Source organism: Eublepharis macularius, chromosome 5 (genome assembly GCF_028583425.1).
Source record: "Eublepharis macularius isolate TG4126 chromosome 5, MPM_Emac_v1.0, whole genome shotgun sequence".
In the NCBI taxonomy this organism is placed as follows: Eukaryota; Metazoa; Chordata; class Lepidosauria; order Squamata; family Eublepharidae; genus Eublepharis; species Eublepharis macularius.
In genome coordinates, this window is record NC_072794.1 from 76,417,477 (window position 1) to 76,437,493 (window position 20,017).

At 42.4% G+C, this 20,017-nt stretch overlaps 1 protein-coding gene across 5 annotated transcripts in view; it reads right to left on the reverse strand.

Moving 5' to 3' along the window:
* RAVER2 (ribonucleoprotein, PTB binding 2) overlaps positions 1 to 20,017 on the reverse strand; it is a 93,276-nt gene that overhangs the window by 31,157 nt on the left and 42,102 nt on the right. For 3 of the 5 annotated variants that reach the window (XM_054979840.1, XM_054979839.1, XM_054979837.1), the window contains exons 2-6: positions 17,083 to 17,149; positions 7,377 to 7,846; positions 2,521 to 2,712; positions 1,545 to 1,671; positions 76 to 161 (exon numbers count right to left, since the gene is read on the reverse strand). In XM_054979840.1, coding sequence (XP_054835815.1) covers positions 76 to 161; positions 1,545 to 1,671; positions 2,521 to 2,712; positions 7,377 to 7,846; positions 17,083 to 17,149 — 942 coding nt within the window. The remainder of the gene's footprint in view (positions 1 to 75; positions 162 to 1,544; positions 1,672 to 2,520; positions 2,713 to 7,376; positions 7,847 to 17,082; positions 17,150 to 20,017) is intronic. The other 2 variants (XM_054979838.1, XM_054979841.1) reach the window with 2 other exon arrangements.

Sequence of the window (20,017 nt, forward strand, 5' to 3'; positions counted from 1 at the left end):
TTTGTTGCAAATAAAATCTCATACATGTTGATACAAAATGCTTCACAAATATTTTATATCAGTTGATAAACATACCTGATGAACTTTATTCAAATGCAAAAAGGCTGGGCTGAGTGATGGGTTTACAAGATGTGGCAAACCCATGGGAGCTCCAAGAACTGCTTTAGAAAACATAACAGGAAGCCATAAATTGACAGTATTTATATCTGCTTTCACATGAAAGCATAACTAATTGCAACAATACATTTTTCTTCACAATTTATCTTTCCCAATAGATCTGCATCACTAGACATGTAAGTCAGTCTGAACTCCTGCAGAGGTGTGAGTGGTAAGATGCGTGAAATCCCAAGAGAACTGATTGTACTCTGAGGAAATTCAACAAGATACTCTGGACCTTTGTTTTAGATCATGGAGGTGAGGTAATTAAGTACCTGGGTATTTCCCACAAGCAAGGTAGTCTTTACAGACCAGACACTGTACATCTCTCGACAGAGGGCAACAATGTATGGCTTGGTGATCTCAGAAGTGGACTGATGAGCAAATTATAGGCTCCTGTGGTTTGTCAGTGGAGCCACACAAGCTAAGATGCCTGTCTCCTCTGGCATTTAGGCATTGGCTGGGGAACATAGTACAGGTGGTGCAGGGTGGGCTCCCTGCATGACCATAAAGGGGTTGGGGGGACATGGCAGCCATCCTCAGGGCTAATGCATTGACTACACCCCCAGAAGGACCGCACCCTCAGAAGGTGATGGGTAAGAACAGAGGTTTCCCGCATTTTCAGCTCTAGTATCAGCCCTCTTTCCTCAGTTACTGCAACAGGAGAGTTGTGGAAGGTACTGATAGAAGTTGGGCTGTCAATTGCACTCATTGTCCCCAACCTATGCTGAGCTGAGACCTGAAGAACCTGTAATCAATAAAGATGTGGCCTGATTCTCCACAGCACAGTGTGTCTGTGTCATCCCCCCCCCCCCCGCCTCACAAGGGGTTGTCCCCAGTCCAGGCACAATTAAGCACAACCATAATACCCAACTTTTGATTACTGTTGAATAAATGCTCCTTTTTGCCTCTTAAAAGATATAGAGATTGATAATGGATCAGCTGATGTATATATGCACTAGCTATAGCTGTGAAGGGTATAGAGAAAGTAAGCAGTTTTGACTGAAGTCCCAGTCCACTGATAGAAATTCCTTCTGAAAGGGGAAATTTTGTGCAAGATTGAACCTAGAAGTTACTAAAATTATGCATCGTGTGTAGAAAAAATGTAAATAAAATTTCCTCATCTCATAATATTAGAGCTTGAGAGTAGATTCAGGATAAACAAAATAAAGCATTTCTTCATACATTATTAGAATATTATTGACATTTAAATCAATAAATAAAATTTTAGAAATGTTTGACTTACAAACAAGAGATCAATAAAACTACATATGATTAGAAAAATGGATATAAGTGTATGTTTGATCTAATATTAAGTTGTGTTACTAAATCATCAAGGCGGAGAACCCTTTATACATTAGAGCATTTTTTTTTAAAAAAAGGCTTACCAAGTTTGTTAGTGCATCCACGTAACTGGGGTTGTAGTAACATTTGTAACATTGCTGGGGTATTCAAGCTTTTCATAATCTGCGCTGCATTTGGCTCTGGAAGCAATCCCTTTCTGTTATGCCTCATCTTGAACGAAGAAGACATATAAGAATTAGACCTCCAAACAGAAGAAAGATGTTCTGCAAAACAAAGTTGCTTACCTCTCACCATGAGGTAAGGAGTCCCCTGCACAATTCGCATTCAAGACCCAGCACAAGCAAGCCCTCTTTAGAGCTCTGACAGAGAGGCAGATCCTTCCACCCTTCCCTCCAGTCAAGAGGGTTTCAAATGTTGTACATGTGTTTCATTAATGATGGGGATTAAATAAGATGCAGAAAACCCCTCCAAGAATATTTTCAAGCAAGCCATCTTACTACAGTTGCAAACTCTGTGTTGGGAAATTCCTGGAGATTCGGGGGGTGGGACCTGGGGAGGGTGGGATTTGGGAAGTGGAAGGGCCTCAGCAGGGCATAAGACCATAGAGTCAAGCAGCCATTTGCTCCATGTGAACTGAACTCTGTCATCAGGAGATCCGTTGTAATTCCAGGAGACCTCCAGGCCCACCCTACATCTTAATTACCTGTGGCCTTAGAGCAGTTCTACAGAGAGAGACTAACAAGCTACCCTAATTAAATATGCTATCAGAGCTGATGAAGTACAATCTCCAGTGGCCTTTACAACTTGTTCTTGAAATATGTTAGGTGCTCAAAACTCATCTAAGAAAATAACTCAGATCCTTTTAGTTAGGGTAAATACACAGCATCACCCAGAACTCAGAAGCTGGATCTATGAACCATGATTAATCCAAGGAATGGCACTCTCCTTTCTTTCCACCCCTATTTCCTCAAAAAGTTGTTCCTGATATTAGGTACAGAATAAGTTGCAAGCAATACTGAGTGCTAGAATGGAAGTGAAACCAGCAAAAAGCTCTCTTACCATGCGCTGTGCTGCTATGAGTGTAGCAAGAGTGCTTCGGCCAGGAGCCCCTGGAGCACAATAGGATACACGCACTCTCTTCCCTTTGACAGTCAGGCCATCTGTGCCTTGCTGTACTTCTTCTGCCTGCTCTGCTGTTTCATACTCAATGACTGCAAAGCCATCAACAGAACTATCTTCATCCTGAGCAAGCTAAAAAAACATTTTACAACACAATGCATAAAATATTATTTTTCTGTAAAGGTTTCCAACTTTTCTCACACATACACTACCTGCCTGTACAAAAGCATTAGAGTTTCCAACTCAATATTAACTTTACAAGCCCTGATCTGGATAGCCCAGGTGAGCCTGATCTCGTCAGATCTCAGAAGCTAAGCAGGGTCAGCCTTGGTTAGTAACTGAATGGGAGATCTCCATTGAAGACCAGGGCTGCAGAGGCAGGCAATGGCAAACCACCTCCGTTAGTCTATTGCCTTGAAAACCTCTGTTGGGGTCTCCGTAAGTCAGCTATGACATGAGGGCAGTTTCTACCACAACACTAACTTTACAAATATTAGATATGTGGGTTCTGCAGTAAGTCCTGAGGCAGACAAAGCATTGGGAAGAGTACTTCTTTATCAGGCACGTATGCTATAGTCTGCCTGCTTGCTCTGTTTGAGCTAACACAAGAAACAACTGGAGCCCTCTAGAAGCTTAACATGGAACATACATCATAACATTTCTTCAACGCTAAATTTAATACGCAAATATTTTGCAGGTGACAGACCCCATGCACCATACTTGAATTACCACTGCCCTTCCATCTAATCTCATGATGAACCTGAGTTATGAAATACATTTGACAGTTATTTTACAGAACATTAAGGTGCAGAATTAAACTGGGAATTGGTTTCAAGCATCGACACATTTTCCTTCACATTTTTTCATGTAATAAATTAATACTAATTATTTTTCCACATACAATTTTATTGATAACCTCTCTTTTACTCACATGAGAAACAGAAGGTGGGGAATTTGTAAAATTTTGTGAACTCATAGCTGATACTTTGGTTTGAACGTGTCACTTACAGGCTATGATAAAAGAAATGTATTTATTTTGTACATATGTAGGGTACTTTAGATTCTTCTTCATCAGCAGTCTCTGAAACATACCACAACATGTTTTTAAATACCCTGCCTGCAAAAATAGGTTGCAGTTTAGTAGCCTCAGTGGTTCTTTGTTGTTAAAGGGAAAAATCTCTCTCCTACACAAATCTTAACTCTGTAGAAGATATGATACGCACTTTTTGGAACAGTAGCATTAGATTTAACTTATTTCACTTTCATCTCTACTCCTTAAGGAATACATGGGTGGTATCAGTTTGATGTTGGAGCTTAAGCAGCTGAGGAAAAGCAGATTACTTGTTGAAAGCTGATACACAATTTTTGGTGTGATTTTGCCTTGTCATACATTACCCAAAGGCCATTTCACAGGCCGTACATGGAGTATGTATGAGTCCAAGCAACCCCTAGGCAGAAAATCGCTAACTGAGGCTCAGTGGGTCATTGCCGTGACCCACTCAGTGACTCTGACTCAGAACCCCCAGAGAAGGAGCCCAAGGAGCCAGAGGTCCCTACATCTAGGGGTCCGTAGAGGTCCCTACATCTAGGGGTCTGTAGTACCCCAGGACCCTCTCCCAGTCTGCAGGTCTGCTGGCAGCAGCAGATCCATGCTGAGGTGGCACAGAGGAAGTGAAGTGCTGGACTGGCTTCACACAACCCCATGGTAGAGCTAGAGCAGTGCACTGAGGATGGTTTCTTGTAGGATCCTGGCCAGTGCACAGAGCAACCTCAAGAACTCCTGCAACAGCCAGCAGTGCAGCTGGGGCCAATTCCTTTCCAGCTTACTTAAACCAAGATTAGGGAAGACAGCCTTTGCTTGATCAACCAGTTCACAAGGACACAACATTGAAAGCTAAATCCAGCTCCTGATTCTGCCTATTCCTGCACTCTAGAACCTGCTTAGTAAACACCTGCAGGGTAAGTTCCTGGCTCACAAGGAGACTTGTGATCCAGAAGCCTGAGACCAGAAGAGTCCCTTTAAAAAGCTTCTGGTAGGACTGCCAGGTTTCTACTGAGGTCGGGGAATCTCCTGCTCCTGACTTATGTTTTCTACAGCCACTCTGGTGGCTGGTGGGAGAAAAAGTGTTTTAAAATGCCATTGGTCACGGGCATTACATCATGTCTAGGTAGGGTTGCCAGGTCTCCTTACCCTCCCAAACTGGGGCCCAAATTGGATCTCTGTGAAGCACAGGAGTGCTTCCAACCCCTGCATGATGATATCATTTCTGGGAGTGACGTTGTTGACTGCTCCAGGAGTGTGTCAAGGGGAGGCTTATTTTCTGCCTTTCCCCCCTGCCAGCCAAGGGAGTGGTAGCAGGAGGCAGAGGGTAGGAGTGGGGGATCTCCTGCCCCCACCAGGGGACCCAGGGTCCCTACATCTAGGGAAAACCCAGAAGTGACATCAGTTCACTCTGAATTGTTACTTTCTGATGATTCCTAGAACAGTTATCACTTCTAGGTTTTCCTTGGAAGTGATGTAACACTGTTGGCCGATTGCACCCTCTTGTGCCCCCCGCAAATCCCATTAGTTGCCAACTGGCAACTCTATCTTCTGACCTTTGATAAACATAAAGCAACTGCTCATTCTGTCCTATGAAATCAGTCTGGAAGATATAAAAACATAATATGCAATTCCTATCAAAATAAACCAAAAACTCCCAGCAAACAACGTTTGACAAGAAGAGTGTTCATATCAATAAGTCCATAAAAGTGGGAAATGCACACGAATCCCTTACCATACCCTTAAACAAGAATATTTGAACAGGTCCAAAGTAATGTAGTTTTTTCCAAGAGAACTCTATATAAACAACATTAGAATAAATGTTTAGAAAAACAACATCTGTGTATAAACACAGTCTACAACTGAAAGAACGAAGACAAATGTATTTCCAGCACTAGGAGAGAGGAAATTCAGACAGCTTAAAGAGAAGTAGGAAAGGGAGGGAAAACTGAAAAAGAGTCTTACAGTGCAATTCTAAGAAGAATTACTCCAGTCTGAGCCCACTGAAATCAGGCCTAGGTTGGAGTGACTACCTTTAAGATTGCACTTAAATACACGGCTTAGAAGACATGTGGAACACCACCCTTTCCACCTCTCAAAAGGTGGAACATTGTTTCATATAATATAGGGCCAACACAGTTTGCAGTACAATCCCTATGCAGATTTCAGTGGTTTTAGGCTGTAGAACTGCACAGGATTGCACTATTTTAAATAGCCTGAACATTTCAGCGTACAAATTCACCATTTTATGACATGCAGAATACTAACAAAATGTCATAGCTTAATGCAGCAATATGACTTGTTTGTTTTTAGTTCAGGTGTAATGAGTTTCCAGCAGTAACAGGAAGAGGTGTTAAGATTATGAAACATCCTTATATTAAGCCAGATCACTGATCTATCCAGCCGAGTATCACCTACTTCAACTTGCAATGACTTTGCAAGTTGTCCAGCAGATTTCCTCGTCCAGGTACCCAAGATCCTTTTAAATAAAAGTTTGCACAACTGGCATGGTCTTACATTGTTGGTGGATGGGCCCAAAGATTCAAATGTATTGGGAATCAGTTATCAACATCACTGAAAAAATTATAGGCCATATAATATATCGCAGACCAGAAGCTACATTGCTGAACTTATGGCGCAGAACCAAGGTATCCATCTATAGGCTAGATCTTGTCTCAATAATGTTAACAGTAGCTAAGATTATTATCGCTCAAAAATGGAAAAGTAACTGTATACCCACCATCAGATAATGTGTATCAAATTTCTGGTATCTTTTAATTTCTGATAAAATAACAGATCAAATAGCTAATTCTAAGAATCTTAACTACCAATCATTCTTTATGGAAAGATGGCTTCCTTTCTTAAATTATATCACAGAGCATCCTACTGAAGATTATGGTGTACTTAAGAAATATGTAGAGATTTGTCTTTATTGATTGTTAATACCTGTAAAAATGTTCTTAACTCATTAATCTAGTTCAAAATGTTTGGAATCTTGTTATTGTTGTATTACTGTTATTGTTATATAAAATTCAGAAATAAAAAGTTATAAAAAATAAATTAAAGTTTGCAGGGTTAAATCTGGACGTTTCTACACCCTGGGCCGTTCTCAGCACTGCAGCAAACTATTCTCAGAGTTGCATCATCTGCAGGAGAAAATATGGGGGTGTATGAGCTTTATGTGGTTGGTGTGCATGGGAGACGGAAACAACAAACTTGTGTGTGTTTTATTTATCCCTGTACCTTAAGGACATCACACACACTAGGATTTGGATCCTGCCTAGCATTCCCATGGATAGATGGATTTCTGTCCAGATATCATGAGTTCCCTGCCACTCCAGTTCTGCTGCAGCGTAAAATGTTCCCTTAAATGTTGCACCTGGGGACAAAGGGCCCTCAACAAAAATCATCCCATCTTGTTTACTTGGAACTTTTATGTTGGATCCAAGCCAGAATTTATATGTGAAGGTTTAAAAAGTCTCCCACTAAAGTAATATTTCTGTGGGATAAGTAAAGGATGCAGTGCCCAGATGGCTTCTTACATAACATTTCCATGGGACTAACAGACCTATAAAATATTTATACTACTGCTACTACTACTGGAACTATCATAAATACAATCAAACCACTACTTATCTAAACATATTAAGTTGTAAGTCAAACAAAGGAAAAATCCTGACAATTTGTTGTCACCCCATAATATCTGCAGAGAGAAACCACGCTTCATCTGAACAGGAAATATATTTCTGCATACCTGGCAGAACACTGGTTTGTATTTCAATGAGAAAGTTTTCATGACATCCTCTGCATCAGTGTAATCCGAAGAGAGATTTTCCACGCAAAGGCACCTTGAATGTACGTGGTCTGAAGATAACTGGTTAATGTCCATCCACTGGGCAAAAAGGACATTTCCTTCTAACTGTTTCCCTAGAAGGTCCAATCTAGCCTTAGCAGCAGAATCCTTTTTCATGTATTCCACAAAACCGTAGCCCTTGGAATAGCCGGTGGCTTCACTATAAATCAAAAAGTGTCTCTCAACATTACCATAGGGATGCAACAACTCTTCAAACTCTTGTAATGTATAAGAGGTGGGCAAGTTGGTAATACAGAGGAGGGCATCGGTTGGCTGAAGCTGCACTGATATTTCTTTTCCACGAAGGGAGTGCTGGTGAAACAGTCGTATTGCATGCTGAGCTTGCTCCCCATTCAACAGAGTAACAAAAGCTGCAAGAGCAAAAAGAACAACATATTTACCTTCTCTACCAAAGTCAATCTGTTAATAGCCATGTCAGTCTGTTAAAGTCAGTCAGTTAAAGAAAAGCACAAGAGGTCCTACTGATCAGAATGGCCAACTTTTGTGGTATTTTCAAAGCAGGAAAATAGAAACTACATTTACTACAAAGCATAAATTGGATATACTATTTCTTATATTATTGGACCAAAGTGAACATTTAAATTTCACAATCATAATAATCTTCCTTTGTCAAAAATTGGCACTAAGAGGCTGGAGTTAACTGTGCTGCCTGCTGCACTATAAATTTTAAAACTATTGCTAAGTTAACATTTGACAATTGTAAAACTCTTTGTGATATAGAACAAGAAACTTTTTTCCTAATGTGTAGAAGCCCTTTAAGAAAAAGATTACACAGATAATTCAAAACTTATAGTTAACTGATAAAGAGCTACAAATTTAACATACCACAAATGGTCACAATTTATTTATTTATTTATTTACTTACATTTATAGTCCGCCCTCCACAACCAAGTGGGCTCAGGGCGGATCACAACAATTTAAAACACACTACACAATTCACCAGCAATAGCCATTAAAATATAAATAATACATATCATTCATTTAAAACATATATTAGCACCATGTAAATACAACAAAAAGCTTTGGACAGCTACAGTTATAACAAAGGTTCCTATATTTCTATTTAGGTTTTCTCAACTTGTCTTTGCTTCTTTAAGGTAATTTTAATTAATAAGAATACTGCAACAACATGTTGTCTGTAGAATTGCTTTTGGAGGCTTAATCTGATACAAAATAACAGAAGCTGAGGTCCTTAGAACCTGCTAAAATGTATAAAGCCTGTCCTGTTCCCTCTGCATGGTTTCTAGTTTGTTTTTAAGTCCTGAATAAGGTGCTGGTGTTAACGCAGGGTCATCGGGTCTCCTGCTTTAATGGGAGGCCTCCCACCAGCAACCCCTTATGCCCTACTCTGTCAGCTGGAGGGAGGAAAATAAACTAAAAAAAATCGCTGTCAGCCTGATGTCATTATGTCACTTCTGGGGAAAACCTGGAAGTGACATTATACCAGAATCACCGGAAACTCTATGGTTTTGCCACAGAGTTTCCAGCGATTCCTAGAGATACGGCATCACTTCTAGGTTTCCCCTAGAAGTGACATAACACTGTCACACTGATGGCATCTCCCCACGTACCCCCCAGACACTCACCAATTGGCAGATACCGGCTGGCAACCCCACTTTGCCAGCCCTAAGAGGTTTAATCCTACAGTACCTGATAGACAACCTCCTCCCATACTAACCAGTCTGAGCTAGTTGATCAAGAAGTGAGGCTTGCTAACAGGAATCTGCTCTATCAGATATGACGCTCATTAAAGGAGTTTTTCAGTCGACAAATTACAGAACTTCCTCAAGTGATAAGGTTAGCATCTTCTTTGGAGAGAAAATAGAACTTTAGAGATGACTGACTGACTTATTAACAGCTCCACTTCTGTTGCTTTTTTTAACCAGAATCCTTTACTTTTTAAATTAATATTCTCTTTTATTGCTTTATTTTTTATTGAAATTACACATTTTAAATTGTTCTATTATTTGTTTGATTGACAGCTGGTTTGGGTACCTAAATAAGGAGAGAAAGGTGACAAAAATGGCCTAATAAATCAAAGCAGCATAAAATGACTTATTGGTTATTGTTCATTTCTACTTTTTCTCCACAGTATTTTCTCTCATAAAATTGCCATGTTGTGGCTGGGGGGGGGGGGGTCATTACCTCGGCACCATAACCTTTTAAAGTCATTGCTGGCATATCATATTTAAATAGAACCTTTTCCTGAAACTCAATTCCAGGAAGCTCTGGTTGCAAGATTACTGTTTAAAACAGAAAACATCTTTTATTCCAGACTGCCTGTTAATCATCTGTTTCTACTGAACACCAAAGTTCAAGCAGAAGTACTACTGAGTGGTAAGATGACACCAAAGAGAAAGGAGAATGTTAACATTTCCTTTCAAGCCTGAACAATCAGAGGTTACACTATCCCAAAGTCCAAGACGTTTACTAAATAAATGATAAACATAACAGACATGATTTTAAAAAAGTGGTTTAAAGAGAGCTATATCAATTAAGACACATACAGAAGAATATTATTTCATCTAACCGCTGTTGCATTACACAAAGTTTTAGTCTAGATCCACTGTGTACGGCTTTTTGCAAGCTGAATAAAAAGAACAAGAGAAATTTAATGACTTGTGAAAAAACTAATAAGGATACGTAATAATACTACATTATTTATCCACAGAATGAAAGAAATAAAATTGCTGGAGGCACATACCCACATACAGATGTAGTGGTAAATCTGTGAACAAGAAGCAACAATAATGTCTGCAAAAGCAATAACTCCTCTCTTGTATCCAGGGCTTTTTTTCAGCTGGAACGCGATGGAATGGAGTTCCAGCACCTCTTGAAAATGGTCACATGGCTGGTGGCCCTGCCCCCTGATCTCCAGACAGAGGGGAGTTTAGATTGCCCTCTGCACCGCTAAACGCCCCTCTGTCTGGAGATCAGGGGGCGGGGCCACCAGCCATGTGACCATTTTCGCCAAGGGTGATTTAAACTTTAAAAAACTCCCCCCTTGTTCCAGATGACCCAAAGTGATGTCATTGTGTGGTCTTGAGCTGGCAACCCACTGAGTTCCACCACCTCTTTTCCCAGAAAAAAAGCCCTGCTTGTATCCTAAAAATCAACTGTGTTAAAGGCTTACACTGTGATTTTTTTTTACAAGCCTACCTCTATACTGCCATCTGTATATGAACACACTGTTTTTCCTAATCTGTTTAAATAAATGTAAAATTATCCCTTCAGAATTAACAGTTTATTTAAACATTCTATTTAGATGGTTGTTGTGGGTTTTCCGGGCTGTATAGCCGTGGTCTTGGCATTGTAGTTCCTGACGTTTCGCCAGCAGCTGTGGCTGGCATCTTCAGAGGTGTAGCACCAAAAGACAGAGTATATATAACTGGCCGATCTCCTGCAGGACCACATCTCTGATTTTGTTGATGAAATCTGCTGAATCTTTGATGTAAGACGAGGTTTTCCCGATGTGGTGCTGCAGGAGATCGGCCAGTTATAGCAGCCTCTCAGCCCAGTTATAGCAAACTTCTACATGGAACATTTTGAAAAAACAGCTCTAGAATCAGCACCCCACAAACCTAGTGTATGGTTCCGGTTTGTGGATGATACATTTATCATTTGGAGCCATGGGGAGGAGAATTGATGGGGTTTTTGAATCATCTCAACAACATCCACCTGAACATACAATTCACAATGGAGAAAGAAATCGAGGGAAAACTCCCATTTCTGGATACCTTGGTCATCCGCAAAGCAAACTTTCAGTTAGGTCACAAGGTCTACAGGAAACCAACTCACACTGATCGGTACTTACACAAAAACTCCAATCACCACCCCCGACAGAAAAGAGGCATAATGAAAACATTAGTGGATCGTGCAAGACGGATATGAGAGCCGCACTTTCTCAATGAGGAAATTAATCATCTAAACCACGCACTTCAGGCAAATGGCTACTCCAGAAATGAAATCCGAAGAGCAATCAAACCCAGGATGAATCAAACAACCGAGGGAAAACAGTCTCCTACAGGAAAAGTGTTTTTGCCATATATCAAAGGAATTACTGATCAGATGGGAAAGCTTATGAAAAAGCATAACCTTCAAGCAGTATTCAGACGCACCCGAAAAATACAACAGATGCTACGATCAGCAAAAGACAGTAGAGACCCCCTCACCTCTGCAGGAGTATACCGTATACCCTGCAGCTGTGGACAAGTTTACATCGGGACCACAAAGCGTAGCATCCAGACAAGAATAAAAGAACATGAAAGACACTGCAGACTTGGACAACCTGAAAAATCAGCAGTGGCTGAACATAGCCTAACTCAAACAGGGCACAGTATCTTATTCCAGGACACCAAAAGACTGGACAACACTTCCAACTACTTTGTCAGACTGCACAGGGAAGCCATTGAAATTCACAAGCATAAGCAAAACTTCAACAGGAAAGAAGAAACCTTAAGAATGAACAGAGCATGGTTTCCAGTTCTGAAAAACACCAGGCTAACAAAACATTCTATCCCCGACAATAGCCCTGCAGAGAAGATTAGCACATCAAGTACCAATCCATATGCAAAAGAACCTCCTCAGGATACAGTGAAGCCTCCCGCCATTAGCATTCCACACCCTGGGAAACTCTTACAGGATGACTCAGCTCAACCCCACCCCTCCTGAGCAGATATAAATGACCTGCCAACATCTTTTCCACACTGTGACACTGAGAGATCTCTGTCTTTTGGTGCTACACCTCTGAAGATGCCAGCCACAGCTGCTGGCGAAACATCAGGAACTACAATGCCAAGACCACAGCAATACAGCCCGGAAAACCCACAACAACCATCGTTCTCCGGCCGTGAAAGCCTTCGACAATACATTCTATTTAGATATCTGATATCTAAAAGATATTAGGTATCTGAGTGCACCTTAATTGCAGTTCACACATCAAGTGTGTATGAAATGAATGTAAGATGTATGAAATTCATTTTTTAATGAAATACTTATTAAACTAGAGAAAATTCACAGAGGTAATTTAAAATGGAAATAACCAAACCTGGCAGCTCACTGGTATTCCTGCTCAAGAGGAATTTCCACTGCATACATGATTATCTCACACAAGCAGCTGCATCCCCACTAATTGCTGAAACATGCAAATTTTATGGAGTTGCTTGCAACATTCAAACACAGGAAGTCACCTATGACCTCCAAGAGCAATGGGCAGTGCAATCTTTAGGGAGGAGGTGGAAAGCGCTCATGGAGAGGACTAAGGCTAACGCGGGCGTAACTCGCTCTTGTGCTGGTGTAACGTCCTTGTATGCTGGAGGCCGCCTGAGGCGCTGGGCCACCACTAGCGGGCACACTTGGTGGCCGGACGGAGGCATAAGTGCAGTGCAAGTTACTGTGTCAGTGTCAGAGGGGGGGGCAGGGTGTGTGTGAGTTAGTTGGCTTCCAAAGCTGCCCCAGGCCTGGGAACTCCCCTTCAGCAGCAGAAAGTTACACCACGAAAAAAGAGGTGTAGCCCATAGGCGCCCATTGAATGTGAAAAAAGGCCCCTTGCCCAGCGCCCAGCCATGCCCATGCAGCCCAACAAGGCATGGGATGGCAACTACCACGAGGACCAATCTGCATGCGCCCCTGTGGTGGATGAGCCCCCCTCCCATGCCCAATCAGCTCCCCATGCACCCTACATTACCTCTGGCTGCACCACCCATGAACCCAAGTAAGTAGGAAGGCGGCCAGAGGCTCTGCCCATCAGCCCCCTGCCACGGAGACTTAGAGTGCAAGGTGGGAGAGTTGGTGCTCATGGTAGCAGGCTATGAGTGCACTGGGAGGACTTAGGGAAAATAGGGAGTATTTTGCACTCAAGGGAAGAAGGCTGGGTACTTTGTCACACATGTGTCTGTTTCCCTTAGAGGCAGGTCACAACTCATCAGGGAGACCAAGGAGCATGGCTGTTCCAGCCCCCAGTGACCCTCCTCAAGTGCCATTCAGGTCCAGCCCAGGGAGCAGTTCCCCAAGGCAACCCACGTCTCGTCCTTGCCCCTGTGAGGGCAAGACAAGGAATGGATTTTGCAGCTCTGACTGCTGCGCAAACTGCCTTTGCTCCCTTTCCAGCTGAGGGATATTTGCAAGACACATGTCCAGACAACCTCTTCACCTTTTCCAATTTAATAAAATGTGTTGAAAAACAACAAACTGCCTGTCTGTTTGCTTGCTTGCCTGTAGATGACAGTAGCCCCCCCCCTCACCATAGGGATGTCTTTTCACATATCTGGGAGAATGATTTCTGGCTCAAGGCTGGGATGGATGGGGTGGGCTCTGCTACCAGAAGGGAAACAGACACACATGTGACAAGGGACCCAGCCCTGTCCAAGTCCAAGATCAGTCTGCGATGTTCTGGGAGGGTGTCCATGGTTGGGAGCGGCAGCAGAGGCAGCTCCAGTGTCACAGGTGCAGCCCGCAACCAGATGATGCATGACCATCTGCAGAGAAAGTGCCATCAGTGGCACCTTGGGGACCCATCCAGCTTCCCTGCCCCCTTCTCCCCCTCAATGTAACTTCAGGCAGTGGGGTGGGAATTGTAGTGTGGCCTGTCTATGTCTGGCGAGGCGGGAGGGTGGTACCACTGGGGACTCTCATCCTCTGACAGAGATGCTGGCATCTAATTAGCCTGGCTGATGACCGCAGGGGAAGAGGGGTTGCTGCCAGAAGGTGGGGGATGTGGAGCGACATCTTGGGATCTCTGGGGCTCCTCCTCCAGGAGGATGGACCACCCTCCTTTTCGTTGTTTGCAGAGACAGGGATGGACTCAGTAAATCTGGTGCAGGGAAGGAATGGACGACAGCCCTTAGAGCAGTTTCTCTGGTCCTGCAGGCCGTTGGCCCACTCTGGGGGGTATCACCCTAGGACCACTGCATGGCTCTCGAGGACCAACCGGTGCTCTGCTTGCATCTTTGTGATGCAGTGATGTGTTCAAATGGCGCTGCCACAAGTCTATGGGCATCTGTCACTCCCATCACCTCTAATGGGCCTTCTGACCTCTCATATAGTTTCCAATGGGCATTCCTGTCAGTCATTGAAAAACATGCCCTCTCCCACCTGCCTCTCCAGGACCTGGAGCCTGATCCCAAGTGCTGCAGGCTGCGAGTGTGGCGCTTGCCAGGTCCTGCCACCTTTCTGGGCTCACTTTTCAGGGAGGGGGGTTCATCTTCCTTGGAGCAGCAGTGGCGGTGGTGGAATTTGCAAGTGAGCAGTGTTTCCACTGCCAGCCTACCCCTTGTTGGGAACAGGGTTGGACAAGTGGGTGGACGATCACCCCATCTTCATTATCACTGTCCCACCCTCCCCCCAGGGCAGGGCTCCTCTTAGGGCAGGCACCTCTGTTGGGGTGCAGCAAGCCTGATTGTGGGGGTCTCTCCCTGCGAGGTGAGGGAGTGGCAGCTGGGGACGGAAAACACAGCCCAGGACTGGCTACACCTTCCCCTGCCCTTCACAGCACTGTCAACTGCTGCCGCCCTGCAACTGGTCAATCCTGGCAGCATTACCTGGGCAACAGTGCATTCACTCCTGGCAGTGCCTTGCCGGGCTCAGCTGGCTGGCCCAGCTCTCCCACAAAAGTCCTTAGGAAGCAGACTAGTGGCGCTGCATTTACACTGACACGCAGCTGTGGGCGTCAGATGGGGCCTTAGGATTGCACAGTTAGAAAATTTAGGAAATGATACCTGGATCTTCTAGAATTATATAGACTGGAGGGAAGAAAAGAGGCAACAGGAGGAATAAAACTGGTTTACTATACAAATAGATCCAGATAACTATCAGTTGTCCTGCCCTGAATAGCCCAGGCTTCCCGGAGCTCATCAAATCTTGAAAGCTAAGCAGGGTTGGTCTTGGTTGGTAATCAGATTGGAAACCACCAAGGAAGACCAGAATTGCTATGCAGAGGCAGGCAATGGAAACTACCTATGTTAGGCCCTTGCCTTGAAAATTCCAGTATGGGTTGCCATAAATCTGCTACGACTTGATGGCACTTACCAACAACAATAACTATCAGGTAATTGCTACAAATTATTTCTTTTTACTCCTAGTATTCTCCAAAATTTATATGAGAATCACCTCTAGAAAATGGCAATTAATAATCAACAGTAAGTGCCTCATGAAAAACTGAGCATCTGAACAACTTTTTGCTATTGCAATTCTCGTAACTACTCAACATTGAACAAATTATCACTCAGGGCTACTCCATTCTAATCAGAAATCTTGCTCTAATAAAGCACTTTAAAATATTCTGAAAAAAGACAATTTTAATATTCAAAATACATTTAAATGGAAGTAACAATGTATACTGAATAATTACAATATCCACATCTGATCTCCATGACTGCTAATATAAATATGAACATTGTATAGAAATGCAAAGGGAGAAATGCTTTCAATACAGAAACCTTGTAAGCAAATCTGCTCAATTTCTTTAAAAGAAAATCTTCTGTTACTCTGGGACTAATCCGTACTATTCCTAATGGTGGCCCCTTCTGCATGGTGAACTTTACATTGGGCTTTCTGCATATTCAACCCATGAGGAAAGGATCTGCTTTATTCATATGTTCTGGATCTATACTGCTTTGATTCTTTAATTCTACATTTTGCGGGACTTGAACCACTAGAAAAATGCCCTGATCCTGATGGACACTTTGAGGACTAGTCAATTTCCTGAGTGAATCGGCTGAAGACTCATCAGTTTTGGCAGTCATTGGCTGAGGCCTCATCAGTTTCCTCAGCTGATCGTTGAGGAAACTTACAAATATTTTTGTCTTTTTAATTGCACCAAGGTTGCAACCTTGCCATATAATTTTTATTAAAAAAATAAGGAAAAATTCAACCAATCAGGATGCATGGAAATAAAAGGAAGGGGAAAAGGCAAGGCCAAGGCCAGGCCTCACATTGAAGAAAGCATTCTGCACTTCAAAAAAGCCCTGGTTTGACTGCTGGGAAAAAAATCAGGGTATGTTCTCAGGGAGAAAAGTTGCGGAAAAGCTAGGGAAAGATCGATTCTGCGGCAGTTACAGCCTTTCTCTATGCATAATGCAAAAAAAGTCTTGAAGCAGTTTGGAGACTGAATCACGGTATTTTGACTGTACATGCAGAAGTCTGGAAAGAAATCGATGCAGTATGAGGCCAAAACCTTGCAGAAATTACCAGTCATTCAACATCTCATCAGCTGATGAATTTCAGCTGTATATGTGAAGCCTCCAGTTAAGTGGCAATAAGTGATCTGAAAATAATATCTGTGGTATTTTATCATTGATAGCTACTTCACATATGTAAGTAATCAATAGATGTGAAAAGGTTGAGTGAAGTAATGTTTGCTGACTCCCTCAAGACAGAATAGGAAAAAAATATAATGGTGAGAGTTCATACTAGGAACAACTTTTAAGTTCTGCAGTTCCAGCACACATCGATTTGTTCCATATGATTCACTCTGGATAAGTGTTCATATGAAAGAAACCATTGCACTTCATACTTACCCAGCTTTAATAAATATATTTTCATTATTTACCAATACAGTAGCTATATTATTAATGTCCATTGTTATTACCTGTTCTTTTATTTTTGTCCACATAACAATACTTCAGTTCAAAGTCTTTTAATAAATCATGGATCTCCTGGAAAAAAAAAAGACAATGCATCATACAGCAACTCTTCTAACCTATCATTTTATTTTACTATTTGGAAAATGTTCCAAATGCACAATTACACTTCAAACATACCAGACAAACATTAATTAAGAATTAATATGAGGGAGCAGTCATATTTTTTGTTGTCCTTTTGATTATTGTCTTTAATGTGCTGCTAGATTTGTTTCTACCACAAGGCTTAAGCCAATACATCTTCACATGCAGCAGAATGAAACAAGAATGAGGCTGCAGCAGAAAAATGGACCACACTACTCAGATGAACTAAAGCCCATAAGTGGGGAAGACTCTATCCCAGTCCTTAACCACCAGAGCTATTTTTCTATTTGTAGGCAATTATAATGCAGGGGAGAAGGAAAAACTATGCTCTTCCCACATGCACGCTGAAGCAGTGGAACTTTTTCAACAACTTCAGAATTTCACCACCTTATTCTATTGTCTGTGTTGTTTTTTGTTTGAACAAAGATTTGAAAATTTAGGTAAATTCCTTAGGGCAAGCAAAGAATGACAATATTCAAAACAATTCATCAAGAATAATTATCTAATAATTGAAATGAAATATTTCTTTTCTGTCTTAAGTGGGTAGAAGGAGGGAGAGGAACAGGGCCTTTCTATCTTAAGTTACTGAGCTGAGGATAGATAATAAATAATAGAGTGGAGATATCTCTTTAAAGATGTTGCCAGGTAAAGAAAAAGAAAAAGGCCAAAAACCATCCCCTGGAAGCCTCAAATCTGTGACATCAGCTATGGCACAGGCACCTATATCCATACAGGCATCAGTTCAGACAATACAGGCTAGCATGGCCCAGTTGCTTGACCAAATGAAAACTATGAATGATAGGTTTGAAGAGTTCCAGAGTGAGATGAGAGAAACCAAAAAGGATGCAGCCGAATTAACATCTAAGGTGCAAAAAGTGGAGGAGAAGACTCAACAGAATGAAGATAAGATTCAAAAACTATCCAAAAGCCAGTTGATGATGGAAACTAAATTGATAAATTTACAGATGGAGAAAGCAGCATTAATGCTGCGTTTGCAGAATGTGAAGGAGGAAGAAAGAGAAAATACCTTGAAGGTGGCATCAGGGCTACTGGCAATAGCATTAAATATTCAACCAGAAGAAATGGAAACACAGATAAATTCAGCCTACAGAATAAACTCATCCTATGCAAAAAAGAACAAAAAACCACAGGAAATACATGTAAGATTGATCAGACATAGAATCAGAAATGACATTCTTAAAGCAACACGAGAGACTACCTTGAAGTCCCAAGATGAAGAAGTGATAGTCCTACGAAACATTCCATGGGAGGTGCAGATGAAGCGACGGGAATATGGATTTCTGACGGATTTACTACGCACAAATGGCATATAATATAGATGGCTGATACCAGAGGGACTACTTTTTAACTTCAATGGACAAAGGTTCAATATTAACTCGATTCCTAAAGCACAAGCGTTTGTTCAAAAGAATTTGATGGCGGACCAGAAATCCAAGGAAGGCAAGAGAGAGGAAGAAAACGTAAGCCCACAGTCTGAGTCAGAACCAGAAACAGAAGATGGAACAGAAGATGGAACAAGAGGAGGAGTACAGACCAGGAAGCAAACCAGAGAAGAAAATAAACAAGGTAGTAAGAGAGGCAAGAAGTAATGGCCAGTAACTCTCTAGAAATACTCTCAATGAATATCAATGGACTGAACTCCCCTCAAAAAAGAAGAAAGTTTACATATCTGAAAAAATTTAAAGCGTAGATTATATGCCTCCAAGAAACCCATATTAGAGATAAAGAGGAAAGGCTCCTGAACTGTAAGAACCTGGGCCACACATTCATTACAGCAGACAAAGTTAAAAAGAGAGGTCTAGTAACTTACATACAGGGAAGACTGAACCCAAAATTGATCTATGCCTGTGACCAGGGAATAATTCTAATGATCGAACTCCAGAAAGGTCAAAGGAAAATCTTGGTAGTGAATATTTATGCCCCAAGTGAGCAACAAGAAAAATTCTTTCAAAGACTTTCAGAGCAAATATCTAAATTGAAATATAATGATATATGCATTGTGGGAGACTACAATGCAGTAGTGGATAAAAAGCTGGATAGGAAACATGTGAAGAATGGGAAAAAGGGGGGGGAAGTGCTTCCTAAAAAATTCTTTGAAACGGCTGAAGAAATGGCCCTTGTAGACTTATGGAGAACACAAAATCTGAACTCAACTAATTATAGTTTCTACTCTGACAGACATAAATCTTGGTCACGAATGGAGATGGGCACGATCCGCATTACGATCGGAAAAAACCCATGATAATGGCGATTGCGCGATCGTGACCCAGCGGATCGTGATCGTCCACGGTCAACAATCCAGCGATTGGGAGGGGCCTGGATCGGGGCAATCGGGCTCGGATCGGGGATCCAGACACTCAGGCGCCAGCAATCTATTCCCTTGGCAACGGAGCCAGGGGAATGCCTGAGCTGTGTTTGCCCTCCTTCTGTCGCCCTGGAAACCCAATTGGAAGCCCAGCTTTCCTTGATCAGCAGGGCTTCCTTCCAACCACGAAGCAGCAAAGCAGTCACCAGTTGGGAGAAGACACCCAGGGGAGGGAGGGGGAAGACGGTGTTCTGTAGCCATGGGCACTCCAATCTCATCCCTGCAAACCCTGATAGGCAGCTCTGACGGCCAAACACAGATGGCCAAACACAAACACAGATGCCGCCATCATCACCCACCGTTCTTTTCTCGCCTGGAATACCAGCGCGCTCCTCTTCGGCCTGGTGGGTGGGCACATGGGGGGTGCCGCCGGCGAGCGGCCAGACCCCCCGCCCTCTGAGGGGAGGCAGCTC